This window comes from Diabrotica virgifera, chromosome 3 (assembly GCF_917563875.1).
Source record: "Diabrotica virgifera virgifera chromosome 3, PGI_DIABVI_V3a".
Classification (NCBI taxonomy): Eukaryota; Metazoa; Arthropoda; class Insecta; order Coleoptera; family Chrysomelidae; genus Diabrotica; species Diabrotica virgifera.
This window is the reverse complement of record NC_065445.1, coordinates 54,091,789-54,113,276: the sequence shown is the minus strand read 5'-3', so window position 1 is coordinate 54,113,276 and position 21,488 is coordinate 54,091,789. Positions and strand designations below refer to the sequence as shown.

Sequence of the window (21,488 nt, the reverse complement as noted above, 5' to 3'; positions counted from 1 at the left end):
CCACTTTTCCATAAGGAGTGTTGCGTGGTCCTTTGTAATTTACTATAAAATCTAGTTTGCAATTTTATTTTCAACAGGATTAGGTAAGTATCATTAATAATTATTATTTTTAATTTACATTTTGTAAATCGATTTAGCAAAAAAGTTTTCAATAAATTAAAATATGTTATGTTATATCAAACTAATGTTATTTTTTTCACAAATAAATACGTTTTAGAGTTTTCATTATTAGTAAAGATATTTCAAGATTTCTTGTTTTCTTGACAAGAAATCTTGGTATTGACATACAATTTCTTGTCTTGTCTTAAAATCTAAAATTACTTCTTGTCTTGATCTTGAAATTTTAAAGAAGTTGGAGACCCCTATCTGTGTCTCTAGATATATGTCGCTAACGCGTCCGTACGCATTTAATATTTTATTAATATGCATACTTCGACAGCTTGGGTTCAGTTCGCTTCGGGATACACCACAGGCGGCTCTGAAGACGCTGAAAAGCAGAAACCTTGGTCAGCCGTTGGAGGTGGCCCCGAATCGAATTTAATCTAATAGACTAAAAGCCGCTATAGGTGAAATTTCTTAATCATTTTAGGCACGATGGGACCCTATAACTTAAATAGTAGAAACTAAAAGAAAACATTTGAGCACTGTGCCGTCACTTTTCAGTGGCACATGCGTCGACAGTGGCGCATCAAACTTTCCACTTATGGACGGGATAAATAAATTTAAAGGTCTTCTTCTTCTTAAAGTTCCATCTCCTAGCGGAGGTTGGATATCATAATGGCTATGGTCACTTTGTTGGCTGCTGCTCTGAACAGTTGTAATGAACTACAGTTAAACCATTCTCTAAGGTTCCTTAGCCAGGAGATGCGTCTTCTTCCTATGCTTCTTTTTCCTTGGATCCTTCCTTGCATAATAACTCTCAGCAGCTCATATTTCTCTCCTCTGGTAATGTGACCTAAATATTCTTCAAAAATTTAAAGGTACCCTCCCTTAATAACAGAATTAAATTTTTTTTATTTTTTTAAGTTCTATGTGATTAACACATAAGATTCAGTGTAATTTTAACCCACCACCCCCTTCCCCCACCATCAAAAACTTCATTTTTCGTTTTTATTTTTTTTGCTGGGATGCAATCGATTTTAAGATTTCAAAAAATTCACACGCATAGTTGAGGCTTTTATAAAACATATCTATTTTTTACAGACCCGTAGGTAGAGTGTACATAACCTCCAAAAATTTAAAAAAAAAATTTTTGAAAAAAGCGTATAACTTTTTTTGGGGAATAGCTGCAGGTCTAATTTTTTCTTAATCTTGTGTGTTTTATCAAACACTATATTTCTAATTTTTTTAGATTTTTCCGTAATGCTCGCCACCTTCAAGAATCCGAAAAACTGCTTTTTGGGGGGTTTTGGGGAATTTTCCCTATTTTATAGACTTCATAATATATCAAATCAATTTCGATTTTATAGGATATATGTAACTTGAAGTGAGTCCTTTAGAATATTTAAAAATGGGAGAAACACGTTCAAACCCCCCAAAACCCCCTTAAAAAACAGTTTTTTGGATTTTTGAAGGTGACCAGCGTTACAGAAAAATCTGACAAAATTTAAAAATATAGTGTTTGATAAAATACACAAGACTAAGAAAAAATTAGATCTGTAGCTATCCCCAAACAAAAGTTATATATTTTTTTCCAAAAAAAAAAATTATAAAAATTTTTTGAGGTTATGTAAACATAACCTACAGGTCTATAAAAAATAGACGTGTTTTATAAAAGCCTTAACTATGCGTGTGAATTTTTTTAAATTTTAAAATTGATTGCATCCCACCAAAAAGAATAAAATCGAAAAATAAAGTTTTTGATGGTGGGGGCAGGGGGAAGGGGGTGGTGGGTTAAAATTACGATGAATCTTATGTCTCAATCACACAGAACTTAAATAAATGAAAAAAATTGAATCCTGGTAGTGAGGGAAGGTATTTTTTAATTTATGTATCTCGTCCATAAGTGGAAAGTTTGATGCGCCACTGTCGACGCATGTGCCACTGAAAAGTGACGGCACAGTGTTCAAACCTTTTCTTTTAGGTTCTACTATTTAAGTTATAGGGTCCCGTCGTGCCTAAAATGATTAAGAAATTTCACCTATAGCGGCTCTTAGTCTATAAAGCTGACTTTCCTTAATCTTTCTGAAATTATAACTCATAATCTATTCATATCTAAAAATTATAAAAGCTAATGCTTACCCGATGAGGCACTTGAGGATGGTTGAATGGTCATGCCGATTGAGCAAATTTCGCTTTCTTCCGACCACAGAGACATCACTCGTCGCCAGAGATCGCAGATCAGAAGCGCCAGCCACAATTTAAGCAAACCGAAACCGAAAATGGCTCATACAAAAGTAGAAAACAAACTACAATTTATTTATTATACTAATTATTTCGATATTTAGTACTAAGCTTATTACAAATTATTATATTTTTATGCTTAAAGATAGTAAAAATTGTTAAATGGAATAAAAATTTGGATGCATATAGTGAAAAAGAGTGCACACCGCGTAAAACCCAAAGGAGCAAACATTGGATACCAGGGAAAACCATATCTATAATTAGTTGAAAAAAGAAGAGTTATGAGTAAAGAGGCAACAAGAGAACGGCCTCCTTTGCCATGTAAAATCCCATAAGAAAACGCTAAAGTTCATTTTCAGTCTGGTCATTTTTTACTCTTTTTGTGGCGGAGGCGCGACGGCTCATAGGATCGGGACGTTGTTGGAAACGGAAGGGGGTAAAGAGTACAAATACAGCAGGCTACGTAACATACGTAACTAATGCCTTTATGGCATGATGCATGATTTTTCTATAACATTCAAGTCTATTCGTTCTAGATTACGTGACACCTCGCACATCCCTGTACGTTAAGACGTTTAGGCACTATTATCTTAGGGTACTTTTGGTAGCCTGCTGTATTTGTACTTACTATTTACCCCCTCCCATTTCAAACAACGTCTCATACGTCTCTATCCTATGAGCCATCGCGCCTCCACCTTAAAAAATCAAAAATGACCAGAATGAATCTTAGAGTTTTCTTATGGGATTTTACAAGGCAAATGAGACCGTTCCCTTGTTTCCCTTTATTTTTATGCTACACCATACCACAAAAACAGGATGCAACATTTAAGAAATTTAAGTTGGATACGACCATATTCATAACACACCAACTCGCATACATATTAAGAAAAATAAATGAATATATGGAAGAATATAATTTAGAAATTGAATTATATTCTTCCGTATATTTATTTTTTTAATATGTATGCGAGTTGGTGTGTTAAAATAGGGTCGTATCCAATTTGGTGTGTATGTATTTTGGATTTATCGTAGTTACGCGTGACATTGCAACCCTGACAGAAATGGTGGAGACATCTGGTGACGGTCTCAATTAGAATCAAACACATTTACTCGTTACGTTGACAAACTATTACTATATAAACAATGCTTATACTAGCAAGAATAGAAGCCGAAATGAAGTACCATCACCGAACAACTAAGCCAAATAAGCAAAGAATTCGGACTTTCTATTTTGTTCTGTATTCTTTTATTTTCTCATTGATCGAGTGATATCCAGTTCTTATCTTACGTTCATTTCTCCGTCAACATATTTTTTAATGCTTTTCTCTCTTTTGAGAAATCCCATTGCGCTAGATTGTATTGTAGAGCTATCTTGTTGCTCTGTAAATCCTGTTGGATTTAAATTCTATTAGGATATTACTTTTTAAACATATTATTTTCAAGGCAGGATAAAGAATGGATTAGTTCAACTTAGTTGTTTTTTAACGCATTAATTTATGTTTCAATCGTCCCTCTGTTCAAGATTTTCGGAAATTCTCTTTGGGACACTCAATTTGAGCACCCGTATACGACGTGACGTATGATCTGTGGTTCTGCTCCATAGACACAATTAGGGCTCTGACTCATTTCCCGTAAATGAAGACTAGCTTCTTCTTCTTCTAAAGGTGCCTATCGAGATGTTGGCGACCACATTGACCCATCTTATTCTATTTACGGCAGCTCGAAACAGATCAGTTGACGTTAGACCAGTCCACTTTTTAAGATTGGCCAGCCAGGATATACGTCTACGTCCAGGGCCTGTCCTGCCCTCAATCTTGCCTTGTAAAATCAACTGTAGCAGTCGGTATTTTTCATTACGCATAATGTGGCCGAAGTAAGCCAATTTTCTGCTCTTTACAGTGTTAATTATTTCTTTGTCTTTTCTTAGTCTCTGGAGAATAGTTATATTAGTTGTGTGGTGTATATATGAGACCCTCAACATACGTCGGTAGCACCACATTTCAAACGCCTCTAACCGTTTTATGGCATCTTCTGTCAGGCTCCAGCTTTCAACTCCGTAGAGGAGGACACTAAAGACGTAACATCTAAGAATTCTTATGCGTATATTGATACTTAAAGACAAGTTGCACAGAATTTTCCTAAGACTGTTAAAAGAGCTTCTGGCTTTTTCAATACGAGTTCTTATTTCGTAGCTATGATCCCAAGTATCCTTAATGCTGCAACCGAGATAGCATATTTTCTGTACTCTCTCTAGGGGTGTATTGTTTAAGGTAATTTGGGCGTTTATGTTGGTGTTTTTACTAATGATCATTATTTTTGTCTTCTTACAGTTTAGTTTTAGGCCGTATTTGTTACATGCTTCTACAACATTATCCATGATCTTTTGGAGCCCCTGCGCACTTTTTGCCAGCAATACTGTATCTTCTGCATATCTAATATTATTTATAAGTTGATATAATATTATTTATAAGATTCGTCCAAAGCCTCTCTAAAGATGTTTTCAGAGTATATGTTAAATAATGCTGGTGACAGTATGCAACCCTGTCTAACTCCTTTTTCGACTGTGAAGATCTCGGACAGTTCATTTTAGAATCGAACTGTTGCTTTTTGTTGGAGATATAAGTTTGAGACGAGTCTTATATCCTTACCATCGAGTCCTGATGTTTTTAGGATATCGATTAGTTTTCCATGTGGGACTTTATCAAATGCCTTCTCGAAATCTATGAAACATGCATACACATCGCAGTTGACATCCCTGGCTCTCTGTATTAGAACTTGCAAGCTGAGAAGTGCTTCCCTCGTTCCGAGTCCTGCTCTGAATTAAAATTGAACTTCACTCAGCTGTTCTTCTAATTTGGTGTATATGCGCGAGTGAATGATAGTAAGGATTACTTTAAGTACATGGTTCATCAAACTAATTAATCTATGTTCTTCACATTTTCTAGTGTTGGCTTTTTTGGGAAGTGGAATGAATATCGAATATCGATAGTAGCCAGTCTTTTGGTAAGTAACCAGTCTCGTATATGTTGTTGAATAACTTCGTAAGAGATGTAATTTAGTGTGCCTCTAATAGCTTTAAAATTTCACCATGGACCTCGTCAGGTCCTGGTGATTTCCCATCTTTAATCCGCTTAATGGCCATATTTACTTCTTTGTTTGCTATTTCTGGGCCGTAGGGATTGTCGATTTCATACGGACTTCGTGCAGCATCTTCGAATAATTCTTGCATATATTCTTTCCATCTTCTTAATTTATCTTCAATTGTAGTCAAAATCTGACCTTCGACGTCTACGACTATGCCTGTATTGCGTTGTTTTCTGATGTTCTGCACTTCTTTAATCTTTTTGTGCATATGGAAATCGTCATGTTTGCGTTGTAGTGTTTCAATTTCCTTACATTTCTCCGTCAGTCATGCTTCTTTTGCCCCTTTTATTTCCCTTAGTATACTCTTATGCAACTTTTTGTATTCATTGTCATTCCTACCTTTTAATTTCCTTCGCTCTTCCATCATCTGCAATATTTTATCTGTTATCCATTCTTGCTTCTTTTCTCTTTTTGATTTAAGATATTCATGCGAAAGTGTGTTAATAGATGTCTTCATTTCGTTCCATTGTTCTTCTATGCCACTAGGAGTGTCTTCAACTATTTTCGCAAAATTCTTATTAATCTCTGTTTTTACTTTTTCCTGGATATTATTTTCTTTCAGTAGTTTTATATCTATTTTGGGTCTCATTTTCTTATGAATTATTTTGAGTCGTATGTTGATATTTGCAACCAATAGACTATGATCTGAGAAGACATCGGCGCCTGGATATGTTTCTGTTGAGGTGACAGAATTTCTAAACCTTTTGTTTATGTTGATAAAATCAATTTGGTTTCTTATGATTTTCCCTGGAGTATCACCGGGTGCTTTCCATGTATAAAGCCTTCTTGGATGTAATTTAAAAAATGTGTTCATTACAACCATATATCCGTCTCTTGGCAGAATTGTATCAGCCTTTCTCCTCTTTCGTTTTTTGTGCCAAGACCATATGACCCCACAACATTCTCGAATGTTCCTTGTCCTATTTCGGCGTTGAAATCGCCCATGATGATAGTTAGCTCATGTTTTTTGTCAGCTTTATAGAGTTTTCTAGAGTCTGGTAGAAATGTTCTATTTCTTCTTCAGTTGATTCGGATGTCGGTGCGTAGACCTGAATGATATTTATATTAGAGGGACTTGAATTAATCTTCAATACCATAACTCTGTCTGATATGGGTGTAAATCCTATTACTGCTTTGGCTATTTCCCTTTTTACTATCATCGCTACGCCATTTCTGTTTCTTGTTGTGTCATCTCCCGAATAATAGATATATGGTGTTCACTTATAATTTTTATGCCAGAATTTGGCCATCGAACTTCACTGCATCCTAAAATATCTATGTTTACGCGAGTCATTTCTTGCCTGCTTGGTACATGCTTCAAATGTTCCAAGTACCGATCTTTTTCACTTTTGGGACATTATTGGCTGACCGGGGGATTCTTAGCACCCTCTCTTCACTTAAGGGTTGCCCGGGATTGAAGGCCGTTTGTTTTGGGTTTTCAGCCATTGTGGTGTCCTGGGGATATCCTTACGGATCTTTAATGTGGTAGTCATCCCGTGGCTTTCCACATCTCAATGCCGTTGGCTAATTTAGCTCATCCGCCTTCGGAGTGAATTTCCCAGCTCCAGGGCAATGAAGTGCCCTACCAAGTGTCGGTTCTTCCACCCGTAGCTGTTGACCAACAAATGGGGGATTACTTATACCGGTAATCGTTCGGTTAGTAGAGGGTGTAGTAGAAGGAAATATAATGACCCGTCTGCGTTCGGAAACCTAATCGTCATTCGGGGTCGGAAGAAACAAGAGTTAGCCAAGAGAGGCTGACAGAAAAGATTGAAAGACATTTCACTTAAGACAAGTTGAAAGAGAGTAAAATGGGAAGGCCCTTATGATCCGCCAGGTGCGTTTCATAAGCGTATGAGTATTAATACACTTTGTGAAGACTAGCTAATACCTACAAAAGAGGTAAATTGTCCAAAAGTTTCGTACCCAGGACTCATTCTTGGAGGTAACCAGTATCGTATCTTACAACTAATCATAAAGAGCAAGATAGAAGGACGAAGAAGTTGGTAGAAACATAAGCATCATTGCTGAAGAAATTCCCAACTTGACAGTATCCGCACTGCCCACCGGTTCTTTCACTAGAATGACTACCAACGTCAGGACAGGGTGACCGAACAAGGCTCATAAAGGAGAAAAGAAGAAAGACACTAGCTACGCACCTACCGTGACTGTTTCAGATATTTAGAGAGATGCGTATTTTACGGGGTAGCTTGAAGTCAAGAGAAGGTGCTGTGATATCCTGCTCGAGTTTCGCCAAGTTCGGTCAATCAGCTAACTAAATTTCAGAGTCCTTGTAGTTTGTGTATTGGAAAAGCTATGCGGCTTTTTCTCATTCAATATTTTCCCTATAAGATTGTTTTACATGACAGTCATGGAGCTGGAGTACTTTTTACGCATTCATTGATTATGCGTACTAATGAGGACGGAATGGGACGTTTCATCGCCGCCGGTTCATCGCCGCCGTTTCGATGCCGCCGGTTCATCGCCAGTTCATTTCATCGCCGTCATATCTCGCATTTCCTAGAATTCCTAATTAATACTAAAAATAAATAATAATTTTAACTGTCGAAAATTCGTTAACAATGAGGACCACATCTACTTCATGGATACAGCGACAATGGAGCTACGATGAAACAAATCCGATCAAAATCGATCCCACAATTTCCTACTCTATTGGTCCTACAGTTTTCTCTGATATATTGGTATTTCTGCAAGCAGCAACAAGATTATTTGATACTGGGGCTAATACAGACAGGTTGGAAATCGTTGAACTAATCCAAGAGCTTACAAAATAATACTGAACATATAAACTAGACTCACAAACGTCGAGAATGTTACAGAAGAATGGGCCAAGAAAAACAAATTTTGAAAACCATTAAAATTAGAATTGAAAACAATTATTGGTTGGACAAATTGAAGACCTGCTTTAAATGTAACACCGTTGGCAAATTTAGAGAAAGGACATTTAAATTACGAATTTTGATCAGAATCAATATTCCTAAAGGAGATCGCATATGAACCAGTTTTGAGAAATGATACAAATCAAAATTATATAAGCTAGGTATATAGAATTATTAATCTTATAACAAACATGTACTCAATATCGAAATAATAGTGTCTTTCAAGTGTTTGACCAAATATCAGAAACTTAATAACATAGAAAAATGTTTCAAATAAAAAAGTTCGTGGCAATGGATACTCGATTTGGCAAAGAATCTGAATTTTGCAAAAGGTTTTACAAATATACTCAATTATTTTCTGAATCATATAGACAAGGCGGAAACGGCGGGTTCGTTGGGAAAAATATTCCCATGAGATATTTTTGCATAATCACATTCGTGAGACATCCCAGAATAAGGATCAAGAAGTCGCCCACGTGAAAAGTGGGCCAATTTTTTTAACAATTTTTTTAATCAAATTGCAAAAATTAATATTTTTGGCCCGGACTACTTTTTTTAGGTTTTTGGACCATTCTGGACAAAAAAACTCTCTTATAATTTTTCTCTAAAGTTGACCTTTTTCGAGTTATAAGCAATTTAAAATTTGAAAAACGCGAAAATGGCTATTTTTAAGACTTAATAACTCAGTTAAAAATTATTATTATGAAAGTCAGAAAGTGACTAAATCAAAGTTTAAAGTCGCCGCTACAAGATCCTGAAGAAATCTGTGTCATTAATTTACTACTAAGCTGTTATTTTTAATTAATAAAAAAGAGCGGTTAGATCATATTGACGCCGCTGTAAATGTGAGTGCGAGTAAGATGCACAATTGGACTGCTGGAATGGCTTCTCTCCCGCACTCAGAATTTACAGCGGCCGCACACGTGCATGGCGCGTATTATCGTTACTTAACAATAACAGCTTAGTAATAAAATAATAACAAAAATTTCTTCAGGATCTTGTTGCTTTAAACTTTGATTTAGTCATATATTGACTTTCATAATAATAACTTTTAACCGAGTTATTAAGCCTTTAAAATCGCCATTTTTCTTTTTTTTTCAATTTTAAATTGCTTATAAGTCGCAAACGATCAACTTTAGAGAAAAATTATAAGAGACCTTTTTTGTCCAGAATGGTCCAAAAAATTAAACAAAAAATTGTTCGGGCCAAAAATATTGGTTCTTGTAATTTGATTTAAAAAAATTGTTAAAAAAAATTGGCACACTTTTCACGTGGGCGACTTCTTGAACCTTATTCTGGGATATCTCACGAATGTGATTATGCAAAAAAATCTCATGGGAATATTTTTCCCTTCGAACCCGCCGTTTTCGCCTTGTCTAATAATAGTTATTTATTATATAAGTGTTAAAAGTACAATTTTAAGGCACGCATGTGAAAGTTTGCAGAATGAGCGAAGCAAATTCTGCAATTCACATGAGTGCCTTAAAAATGTACTTGTTAACACTTATATCATAAATAACTATTATGATTCAGAAAATAACAATATTTTTCATACAAATATTTTCATACATGTATGATATTCAGAAAATAACATACAATATTTTTTTCTACAAACGTCTTATATATCAACAATTATAATTTATTCATTCTCAATTTAAGTACAATACCTACAAAAACTTTTACTTGAACTGACATTGCATTTTTATATTTTTCTTGACATTACATCAAAACTGACTATACTGTCAATACGTAAATCATAACAACTATAGAATAACATCTACTTTTATTGTTGTATATTCTAATAAATTTTAATAGTTTTTTTTCTACAAACATATCAAAAATGCAATAATACAGTTTAAATTAAATTTTAAAAAACCTTCTAAACCACTTTTTTCAAATTGCGCAAGTTGTACTATTAATATTAATGTTAATAATTGAAATATAAATATTTTGACGTTTCACAATTTGACAATTCACTTTTAACTGCAGTGCCTTAAAATTTTTAAAGCACTAGTGCCTTAAAATAGCATTTTTAACGATCCTATGGAGTGCTAAAAATTGCATTTTTAACACTATTGTAGAAAAAATATTTTAAAATTAATAAATTTTTGGGTAAGCTTTGTCAAGTTTGAACAAAAATATTGGAAGGTGTTAACATAATGGGCTAAAATCAGTTTAGAATATTTGTAATAAAACACTGTGTATCTTGGTAAGGAGCAATATTATATTTAAGTGTTTAGGTTAAATCTTTGTATTTTGTGCTAAGGTTTCTCCAGGTACTATTCGCGATTGAAAATGAATGTAGAGGGCATGTCGAACGCAGTGTCATGGCCAAAATAAATGGTATAAACAAACATTCAATTGACGAACAGAACAATACCGATTTTATTAAAAATATCTTAGTACTCATAGTGCTGAAATTTTAATAATGAATATATACAATGCTTAATGAGACACCCTGTATAATCGAGATTCTATGTGCATATAATTCCGAATCTGTCTCCGCTGAGAAACGTGCTTATAGCGTAAATCCAATATGAAACAATTCGTCCTGCAGGAAACCCAACTTTAATTATTTTGGAGATACATGAAGCGGTCGACCGACGTGATCGGATTAGAAAATTTGACAGCCGACAATCTATCAATGAAATCGTTCGGTTCAATTTTTGATATGTGACAATTCCGAAGCGATCGAATGAAAATGTCCAATACTAGGGTTTTTAGTTAGATAAACATGAAGCTTGCCGGAATAGTGATATTGTCGGATGTTTTTAATGAAGAAATTTATTTAAACACTAACGAGTTGTTATAAATTAGAACTCAATATTTTAGCCCGATCAGGGAACACAAAATTTTACAAAAACCTCCAAAAAATAAAGGAAGGATGAAAATTTGGAAATAGGTAGTTGAAATTGTCTATTATTATATAAGAAAAAGTTTACAATTATTCTACTGCAGTAAATACACCTCCATTTTACAAAAATTGGGAAATACGGAGTGAAAAATATTTTCTCGTGAGTGAAAAAATATACGTTCAAAATAGGCCCGGAATTGGATAAAATGACTAATTCTAAGCAAATTTTGTTCTAGAGTTTTTCAAAAAGTCAATACTTTTCGAGTTATTTGCGAGTGAATATGTTCATTTTTAACAAAAAAAAAACATGTTTATGGACGGTTTTTCGCAGATAACTCAAAAAGTAAGTACTCTAGCGAAAAAAATATTCTTAGTAAAAATATAGCTTATAAAAAATTGAAAAAAATGGTGTACGCGTGGGGTCTGCAGACCCAGTATAAGCAGAGTCGTAGCTAATGAAAAGTAGGTTCTTCTTCGTCAAATTCCAAATCAAATATTTCAATGTGAAATAACCAAAAAACGGAGCACTTTTCGGGGAAAATTCATTACAACTTTTTTAAAGTGTTTAAAAAAAGGTTTATTCTTGTTTTTTAAAAAAATTTTAACATTAAAAATAAGTGAGTTACGCTCAAAATATTGTTGGTCCCTTTTATTTTTTGGTACAAAAATCGCGAAAATCATCCCCTAATTAGCTTCCCAAATAAAATTAATCGTAACCGCTTCACAAGTTACTTTACTTATGTATTGTTTATATTATCTATACGTTTAATTGGTTCATAGTGCTCAGTTTTGAAAAAAATTGGTTTTAAAATAAAACACTTTTTTTAATTTTGGAAAAATGGAATTGCTCATTAGTCCAGAAAGCCACTGCGCATCCGCTAGGAAAAATATTCTAATTTGGATTTTTTGCACAATCTTACTCAAAAAGGACCCCTTTTAACAAATTTGCATGTTGCCAGGACCAAAAGTTGGTCAAAAATTTTTTAAACGTTTTTTTTTGTTTTTTTCCTAAAATTATTTTTTTTGCATGGAACAAAATTTTTTTAGGTTTTATGGACCATTCCAAACAGAAAAGATCTTTAGTGACTTTTCTCTAAAGTTGATAGTTTTTGACACATAAGCGATTAAAAATTGAAAAATTGCGAAATCGGCCATTTTTAACCCTCAAAAACTATGTGAAAAACTGAAAATTTGAATGTTGCCAAGGTAGGCAGATATTCTTTAAACATCCATTGATGAAATCCCGAAGAGTTTTTTGCAATACAATATCAAAAACCCCTTTGTTTTTTAATTGCCAATCAAGCGTGCGCGACACTATTTTCCATCGTTGCATGTGTAATTGTGTATACAGTAGAGTATGGTGCAAATGAAAGGAATAAATTCGTTATTTCGTAAACCGGTGACTTTAAGGAAAAATCCCAAAACAGGTCCGTTTTTATTTTTAAGTTATGATATTGTGGCATATATAGTATACTAGTGACGTCATCCATCTGGGCGTGATGACGTAATCGATGATTTTTTTAAATGAGAATACGGGTCGTGTGCTGGCTCATTTGAAAGGTTCTTCAATTCTCTATTCAGTAATATAAACATGTACATAATTATTTATACAGGGTGCCCAAAAAATTTTTATTAAATTAAATCATTTGGCAAATTAACAAAAAAATTAAATTATTGGACACCCTGTATAAATAATTATGTAAATGTTTATATAACTAAATAGAGAATTGAAGAACCTTTCAAATGAGCTAGCACACGACCCCTATTCTCATTTAAAAAAATCATCGATTACGTCATCACGCCCAGATGGATGACGTCACTAGTATACCATATATGTCACAATATCATAACTTAAAAATAAAAATCGACCTGTTTCGGGATTTTTCCTTAAAGTTGCCGGTTTACGAAATAACGAATTTATTCCTTTCATTTGCACCATACTAATACCACATGCAACGGTGGAAAATAGTGTCGCGCACGCTTGATTGGCAATTAAAAAACAAAGGGGTTTTTGATAATGTATTACAAAAAACTCTTCGGGATTTCATCAATCGATGTTTAAAGAATATCTACCTACCTTAGCAACATTCAAATTTTCAGTTCTTCACATAGTTTTTGAGGGTTAAAAATGGCCGATTTCGCAATTTTTCAATTTTTAATCGCTTATATGTCAAAAACTATCAAATTTAGAGAAAAGTCACTAAAGACCTTTTCTGTTTGGAATGGTCCAAAAACCCTAAAAAAATTTTGTTCCATGCAAGAAAAATAATTTTAGGAAAAAAACAAAAAAAAAACGTTTAAAAAATTTTTGACCAACTTTTGGTCCTGGCAACATGCGAATTTGTTAAAAGGGGTCCTTTTTGAGTAAGATTGTGCAAAAAATCCGAATTAGAATATTTTTCCTAGCGGATGCGCAGTGGCTTTCTGGACTACATGACTTAAACTAGAACTTAAAAAATATTAGTAATACCAAAAATCTTAATGCTAATTAGGGGGTGATTTTCGCGATTTTTTACCAAAAAATAAAAGGGACCAACAATATTTTGAGCGTAACTCACTAACTTTTAATGTTAGAAGTTTTTTTTTAAAAACAAAAATAAACCTTTTTTTAAACACTTTAAAAAAGTTGAAATGAATTTTCCACGAAAAGTGCTCCGTTTTTGGGTTATTTCACATCGAAATATTCGATTTGAAATTTGACGAAGAAGAATCTACTTTTCATTAGCTACAACTCTTCTTCTACTGGGTCTACAGACCTCAAGCATACACCATTTTTTCCGTTTTTTATAAGCTATATTTTTGCTAAGAATATTTTTTTCGCTGAAATACTTACTTTTTGAGTTATAGAAGTTATATAAGGAGTTGAGTTATATAAGGAAAGAAGACATACGTGAATGCAAGGACTGCAAGGTAATAGTTAGTGAGGCAGTAAGCCAACAACATAAGCTGCTTGTTCTGGACATCGAAGTAAAAAGCGAAACTAAACAAAAATATCGGAGAGGACCACAAAAAATCAAGTGGTGGCTGCTGAAAGATGAAAAAGGAGGTCTATTCAGGAGAAGAATAGTAGAAAAAATATGTTGGAACATGAAAGGAAGCCCTAATACAATTTGGAGAAAAATGGCCAGTAGTATTAGAGAGAGAGACTGCTATTGAAATACTTGGGAAAACGCCAGGAAAAAAGTTTGAGGATAAAGAGATTTGGTGGTGGTCAAACGAAGTACTAGGAAAAAGAGAAGAGAAAATTACATAAAAAAAGAAACCAGATCCGACACAGATCTTCAAAACTATATGGTGGTGAAAAAGGAAGCGAAAGTAGCAGTAGCAAAAGCCAAAGCAGAAGCGTATTCAAACCTATACGATCAACTGGATAACAGGGAAGGCGAAACGAAGATATATAAAATAGCCAAACAGAGAGCAAAGAAAACAAAAGATTTTAATCAGATTAGATGTATCCGAGATGAAAATAATAAAATACTAGTTCACGAAAGGGATGTCAAAAAGAGATGGAGAAAGTACTTTGACAGCTTATTAAATGAAGAATTTGACAGACAGCCTGTAAAGTCAACGGAGACAGTAGCAGCAATGGTCACCAAAATAACCAACGAGGAAGTGGCTCAAGCGCTTCAAAAAATAAAGAAAGGAAAAGCGGTAGGACCAGATGATATTCCTGGGGAAGTATGAAGAGCATTGGGAGAGACAGGAACAAGGTGGCTAGCAGGTCTATTTAATAGAATTATGGAAGTTGGACAAATGCCAGACGAATGGAGAAGCAGTATACTGGTACCTGTTTACAAAAACAAGGGAGATATACAACAATGTACAAACTACAGGGCTATAAAACTGCTTAGCCACACCATGAAAATATGGGAAGGAGTAATTGATAGACGGATACGTGAAGAAACCGAAATATCCGACAATCAATTTGGCTTTATGCAGGGTAGATCAACAACAGATGCAATTTTCATTACAAGGCAGTTGATGGAAAAATACAGGAGTAAAGAAACAAACGCTCATATGGTATTCATTGATCTTGAGAAAGCATATGATAGAGTTCCTCGAGAGATTCTGTGGTGGGCACTCAATAAGAAAGTCCCTGGTGAATATGTAAAGATTGTGAGGGATATGTATGAGGGAGTAACGACTAGTGTTAGGACAGGTGTGGGAGAGACTGATAAATTTCATGTGAAAGTAGGATTGCACCAAGGCTCTGTGCTTAATCCGTATTTATTCTCATTAGTTTTGGACCAGATAACAGCGAAACTACAGGGTAACATTCCATGGTGCTTAATGTATGCTGATGATGTCGTGTTAGTAGGAAATAGTGAAAGAGACTTAGAACAAAAACTGGAACAGTGGAGACAAGCTCTGGAGGAAAAAGGTTTAAAACTTAGTAGGACAAAAACAGAGTGTTTGGAATGTTCATTTAAAGATGGAGCTACTACAAATAAAATGGTATCTTTGGATGGTGAAATGATTGTGAAAAGAAGTAGTTTTAAGTACCTAGGATCGGTATTACAGAGTAATGGAGAAATAGATGGAGATGCATGCAGTAGAATTAGGACTGGATGGATGAAGTGGAAAGAAGCGAGTGGTGTGTTGTGTGACAGAAAAATTCCAACAAAGCTGAAGGTAAAATTCTATAAAACAGCCATAAGACCGGCTATGATGTACGGAACTGAATGTTGGGCAGTGAAAAAGAAAGAGGAACAACGAATGCATATGGCGGAAATGAGAATGCTTAGATGGATGAGTGGAGTAACAAAGAAGGATAAAATTAGAAATGAGTATATTAGGGGAAGTCTAGATGTGGCACCAATTGATGCCAAAATGAGAGAGCATAGGTTAAGATGGTTTGGTCATGTTCAGCGTCGAGACGTTAATCACCCAATACGAAGAATAGCTGAAGTGCAGATTCCTGGAAGGAGTAGGAGAGGAAGACCAGAGAAGACCTGGGGAGAGACGATAAGGCAGGACATGTTGGTAAAGGGGATTAACATTGATATGACCCAAGATAGAATTGTGTGGAGAAATGCAATTAGGGAAGCCGACCCCGCATAGGGATAAGGCAAAGAGAATGATGACTTACTTTTTGAGTTATCTCCGAAAAACCGTCCAAAAACATGTTTTTTTCTGTTAAAAATGAACATATTCACTTGTAAATAACTCGAAAAGTATTGACGTAGGGAAAAAACTCTATAGAACAAAAGTTGCTTAGAATTAGTCATTTTGTCCAATTCCGGACTTATTTTAAATGTATATTTTTCACCTTCGAGAGGGGGGTATTCCTCTCTATTTTTGAAAAATGGAAGGGATGTAGAATTGTAAACTTTTTCTTATATAATAATAAACAATTTCAACTACCTATTCCCAAATTTTCATCATTCCTTTATGTTTTTTTTTTGGGTCAGATTGTTCATTGATGAACAATTGATGACTGATTTAACTAAATGGTGCTATCGAATTATGTTGAGTGGCCCATTCTCCTCTACTACAGACATGCAAGTTTACAAAGTTATTAAAATTTATAAATTACTGCAAGAATAAGGTTTTTTGCAATTATCTCAATTGGTCAATTGTTTATGTATTTTAATTTGGAAACTCTCAAAATTAAAGAACTTTTTATGATCTACAACTTTTATTTGAATTGAACAATGTTTCTCTACAATATTATAAGAAACGTTTTATAGACAAAAATATTTTTTCGCGTTTTAAGATTGTTTAAAAAAACAAAGCAAAATCAGCTGTACGTCTTCACGGATTTTTCATCAGTTACCCGTCATATACCTTTTAAAACCTTCAAATATATATATGTATATGATTTCTACGTGAAATCAATTATTTTTTCACAGATATACTGGTCTATATGTACTACATATAGTGCAGCCGATATGTGAAACAATTGTACATTTAATGATAGAAGCATATAATTTGGACCACATATTCTACACATATAAACGTCCAAATTTAGATGGGAGGCCATCTCAGATTTTGCCTTTTACAAAAATGGCGGGGATTCAAAATGGCGACTATACATATGTGACTAATAGCACGATAACTTTTAAAAGAGACTTTAGATTTCAACCAAATTTGGTATATAGGTTCTTTTATTGATGTGTAAGATCGAGGTCTTGAACCAGAAGAATCGGTTCACCAGAAGTTGTGTTTTTCCTGGTTTTTATGTAAAAATATGCTGTTTTTTTTTTCAATTCTTTCACCCTGTATGTATTAATTTTTTAGAAAGTTAATACGGCCATTAAAAAGAGCGTAAAAATACTTGTTGGGAAATATTTTGAACTTTTTAGTTAGGATAATTACCATTTAATAAATGCAAACGTATCTTCACATGTACCTATATGCGGCAGATTCGTGCAAATATTATAAGAATTATTGTGCATTTAATGGTAGAAGCATATAATTTGGACCACATATACTCCACATATGAAGATTCAAATTTAGATACGAGGCCATCTCAGTTTTTGTTCCTTTTACAAAAATGGCGGGCATTCAAAATGGCGACTATACATATGTGACTAATAGCACGATAACTTTTGAACGAGACGTCAGATTTGAACCAAATTTGGTATATAGGTTGTTTTTTTGATGAATACTATCGAGGTCTTAAACCGGAAGAATCGGTTTAAAAGAATTTGTGTTTTTACTGTTTTTTTTATGTAAAAATATGCTGTTTTTTTTTTCAATTCTTTCACCCTGTATATATAAATTTTTCAAAAAGGTAATACCGCCGTTAAAAAGAGTGTAAATATATTTTTTAGGAAATATTTTTAACTTTTCAGTTGTGTTAATTACCATTTAATAAATGCATAACGTATGTTCACATGTACATATGGGCGGCAGATTCATTTTGAATGCCCGCCATTTTTGTAAAAGACTAAATCTGAGATGGCCTCATATCTAAATTTGAATCGTTGTATGTGTAGTATGTGTGGTCCAAATTATATGCTTCTACCATTAAATGCACAATAATTCTTACATTATTATTTGCACGAATCTGCTGCACATAGGTACCTATACAGGGTGTCCCGGAAAATAGTGCGTTCCTTTAAGGTATGGAGAGAATACACAATTTGGAACAAAAAAGTCCTATACCATTTTTTTCTAAAGTTAACCGTTTCCAAAAAAAAGTTAACATTGTTTTCCATATACCTGTATTTTAATGTTTGGAAATTTTAATAAACTGGCAACATCGTACGCACTACGGCATAATAACATAATAAGAACTCGTTTGTGATTGTGATTAACAGTATTTAAAATAATCCAACCTAATAGTAGGTAATACTTATGTATTTACTATTTGTTTACTAAAATTATTTTCTTTTGAAATGTATTGAAATACCTATTGCATAATTTTAAACGAATTACACATCTTTTAACATAAAAACACATCTTTTAACTAAACTACTATTATGTATTTAGTAAGGTTTAAATGGGTTGAATGCTGAGTATTGCTGAGGGCTTTAACTGAATTACATAGTTTTAATAGTTTACAGTGGAACTTAAATACACCAGATAATGTCTCAGTAATTTGTTTACTTGTGAACTGAAATAACTAAGTTGTACTTACTTGAAAATAATTAATATACCGAATAGATGTTTCAAGTAACCTTTCACAAACACCATTCATAGGTAATAACATAATAGGTAATACACTCACTATTCGAAAACATTTTCGGCATTGACACTAAACAGGATTCTTTAAAACTATCTGTTTACTATCATCTTCTATCTATTTACATGGGATTGTCTATGCTTAAATTTGCGTACCGCACATAGTTGTCAGATTTAAATTTGGATACCAAAATACATTTTAACTTTTTGGTCAAACGGTTGCATTTAGAAAAAAATGTTATAAGAGTTTTTTGTTCTACATGGTGCCTTCTACCTATACCTTTAAGGAACGCACTATTTTCCGGGACACCCTGTATGTGAAGATACGTTATGCATTTATTAAATGGTAATTAATATAACTAAAGAGTTCAAAATATTTCCTAAAAAATATTTTTACGCTCGCTTCAACGCCGGTATTACCTTTTTGAAAAATTAGCACATACAGGGTGAAAGAATTGAAAGAGAAACAACATATTTTTACATAAAAAAAAAACAGTAAAAACACAAATTCTGGTATACCGATTCTTCCGGTTCAACACCTCGATATTATTCATCAAAAAAAATAACCTATATACCAAATTTGGTTGAAATCTGTTATCTCGTTCAAAAGTTATCGTGCTATTAGTCACATATGTAAAGACGCCATTTTGAATGCCCGCCATTTTTGTAAAAGGAACAAAAACTGAGATGGCCTCGTATCTAAATTTGAACCTCTATATGAGTAGTATATGTGGTCCAAATTATATGCTTGTACCATTAAATGCACAATAATTCTTATAAAATTTGCACGAATCTTTCGCATATAAGTACATGTGAAGATAAGTTTTGCATTTATTAAATGGTAATTAACATAACTAAAAAGTTCAAAATATTTCCTAACAAGTATTTTTGCGCTCTTTTTAATGGCCGTATTAACTTTCTAAAAAATTAATACATACAGGGTGAAAGAATTGAAAAAAAAACATGTTTTTACATAAAAACCAGGAAAAACACAACTTCTGGTAAACCTATTCTTCCGGTTCAAGACCTCGATCTTATACATCAAAGAAAGAACCTATATACCAAATTTGGTTGAAATCTGAAGTCTCGTTCAAAAGTTATCGTGCTATTAGTCACATATGTATAGTCGCCATTTTGAATCCCCGCCATTTTTGTAAAAGGCAAAATCTGAGATGGCCTCCCATCTAAATTTGAACGTTTTTATGTGTAGAATATTTGGTAAAAATTATGTTTCTATAATTAAATGTACAATTCTTATAATATTTGCACAAATCTGCCGCACTAATATTACAAGGTGTACAAGAAATGTTAGCAAAATAACGTTTTCAAATAATCTAATGAGGTAGATTAAAAAAGCGTTACGCAGTCATGCTAATTATTACGTCCGCAATTGTTTTTACCAATAGTTGAAGTATTTTTATTTAAATAGATGGTTTAATAATAAACAATATTAAAATATTATATTCACCTAGGTAACACCACAAAAATAATGAGCGGAAAGTAATTTCTGTTTTTTTTTATTAAATGTTCAAACATTTTCCCATACAAACACTAAAACTATTTATAATTTTAATATTTTTAATTATTGTTTTTTGATTATGTTATTTAATTTGCCACTCAATTAAACAACTTCCGTTCACAGTATAATATTTTTCTACGCTTTGAAACATTTTTCACAACTTATAGTCTAATTAAGTTAAATAAAATCAAAATGTATCTACTTCCTTACAGGTTGAAACAAATTTTATATCAAAGTTTAGGCATTGATTATAAACACACACAGGTTTAGGTGAATATAAAAGATATTTTCAAGAAAGTATGTGATTTATACAGTGCTTCTCAGATGAAACTATCCACCTTATATAACATTTAAACCACTAAGTTTTAGAAAAAACGCAAAAACAGGTCAAATAATACTCTAAGGGGGAGACATTAATTATACCATATTTAAGCTTGCCGGTAAAAGCACGGTCTCACCCCCCGTATCATCGCTTATTTTTTTAAATTACTTCCACCGTTTTTTATTTTGTATTTGGATTATCCTCTTCTGTACTGATTTCAAAAATTTGTAACACATGATGCTTAATATGATTATTTTATGAGAAAAATAACTACAAAACCAAGAAAACTAAATTGAAAAAAATTATTTTTGTAACAATTGTATTACATACAAGCAAGAAAGAACATTTCACCACCAAAAATTTTAACAATAATTATTCAAAATGACTTTTGAAATTCTGAATAATTATGTGTTGTTAAAATTTTGAAGAATTATTGTTAACAAGCTGAAAATGCGAGCATTATCATAACGAAAACTTTGTTTATATACGTATTTAAATTCATAATATAGAAAATTGCTATTACGAAAAGCTGTTTAGAATTAAAAATTATGTTTTAATGTGCAAATATATCATTCTAATTTAAATGTTGTGAACTATAAAGATACTTTACTCGAAATTCATATTTTTTACATACCTCGTATAAAATTAATAAAATTTGATTCATGATAGTTGCATCATAAATCTTAGACCAAGAAGAGATTTTTGTGAAGAATAACTTTTCTTCGTCAAATTAAAAATACAAGAGTTATAAATGAAAATGATGTTGGTATCCATAAT

The 21,488-nt window shown here is 33.1% G+C and overlaps 1 protein-coding gene across 3 annotated transcripts in view; it reads right to left on the bottom strand.

Moving 5' to 3' along the window:
* The window catches only part of LOC114326580 (apoptosis-resistant E3 ubiquitin protein ligase 1), a 293,562-nt gene that overhangs the window by 218,181 nt on the left and 53,893 nt on the right, over positions 1-21,488 (bottom strand). Inside the window, exon 2 of one of the 3 annotated variants that reach the window (XM_028274991.2) lies at positions 2,242-2,408. The exons of 1 other annotated variant lie outside the window; for it this stretch is intronic. In XM_028274991.2, coding sequence (XP_028130792.1) covers positions 2,242-2,317 — 76 coding nt within the window. In that variant the 5' untranslated portion in view covers positions 2,318-2,408. The remainder of the gene's footprint in view (positions 1-2,241; positions 2,409-21,488) is intronic. One more of the 3 variants, XM_050646470.1, reaches the window with a different exon arrangement.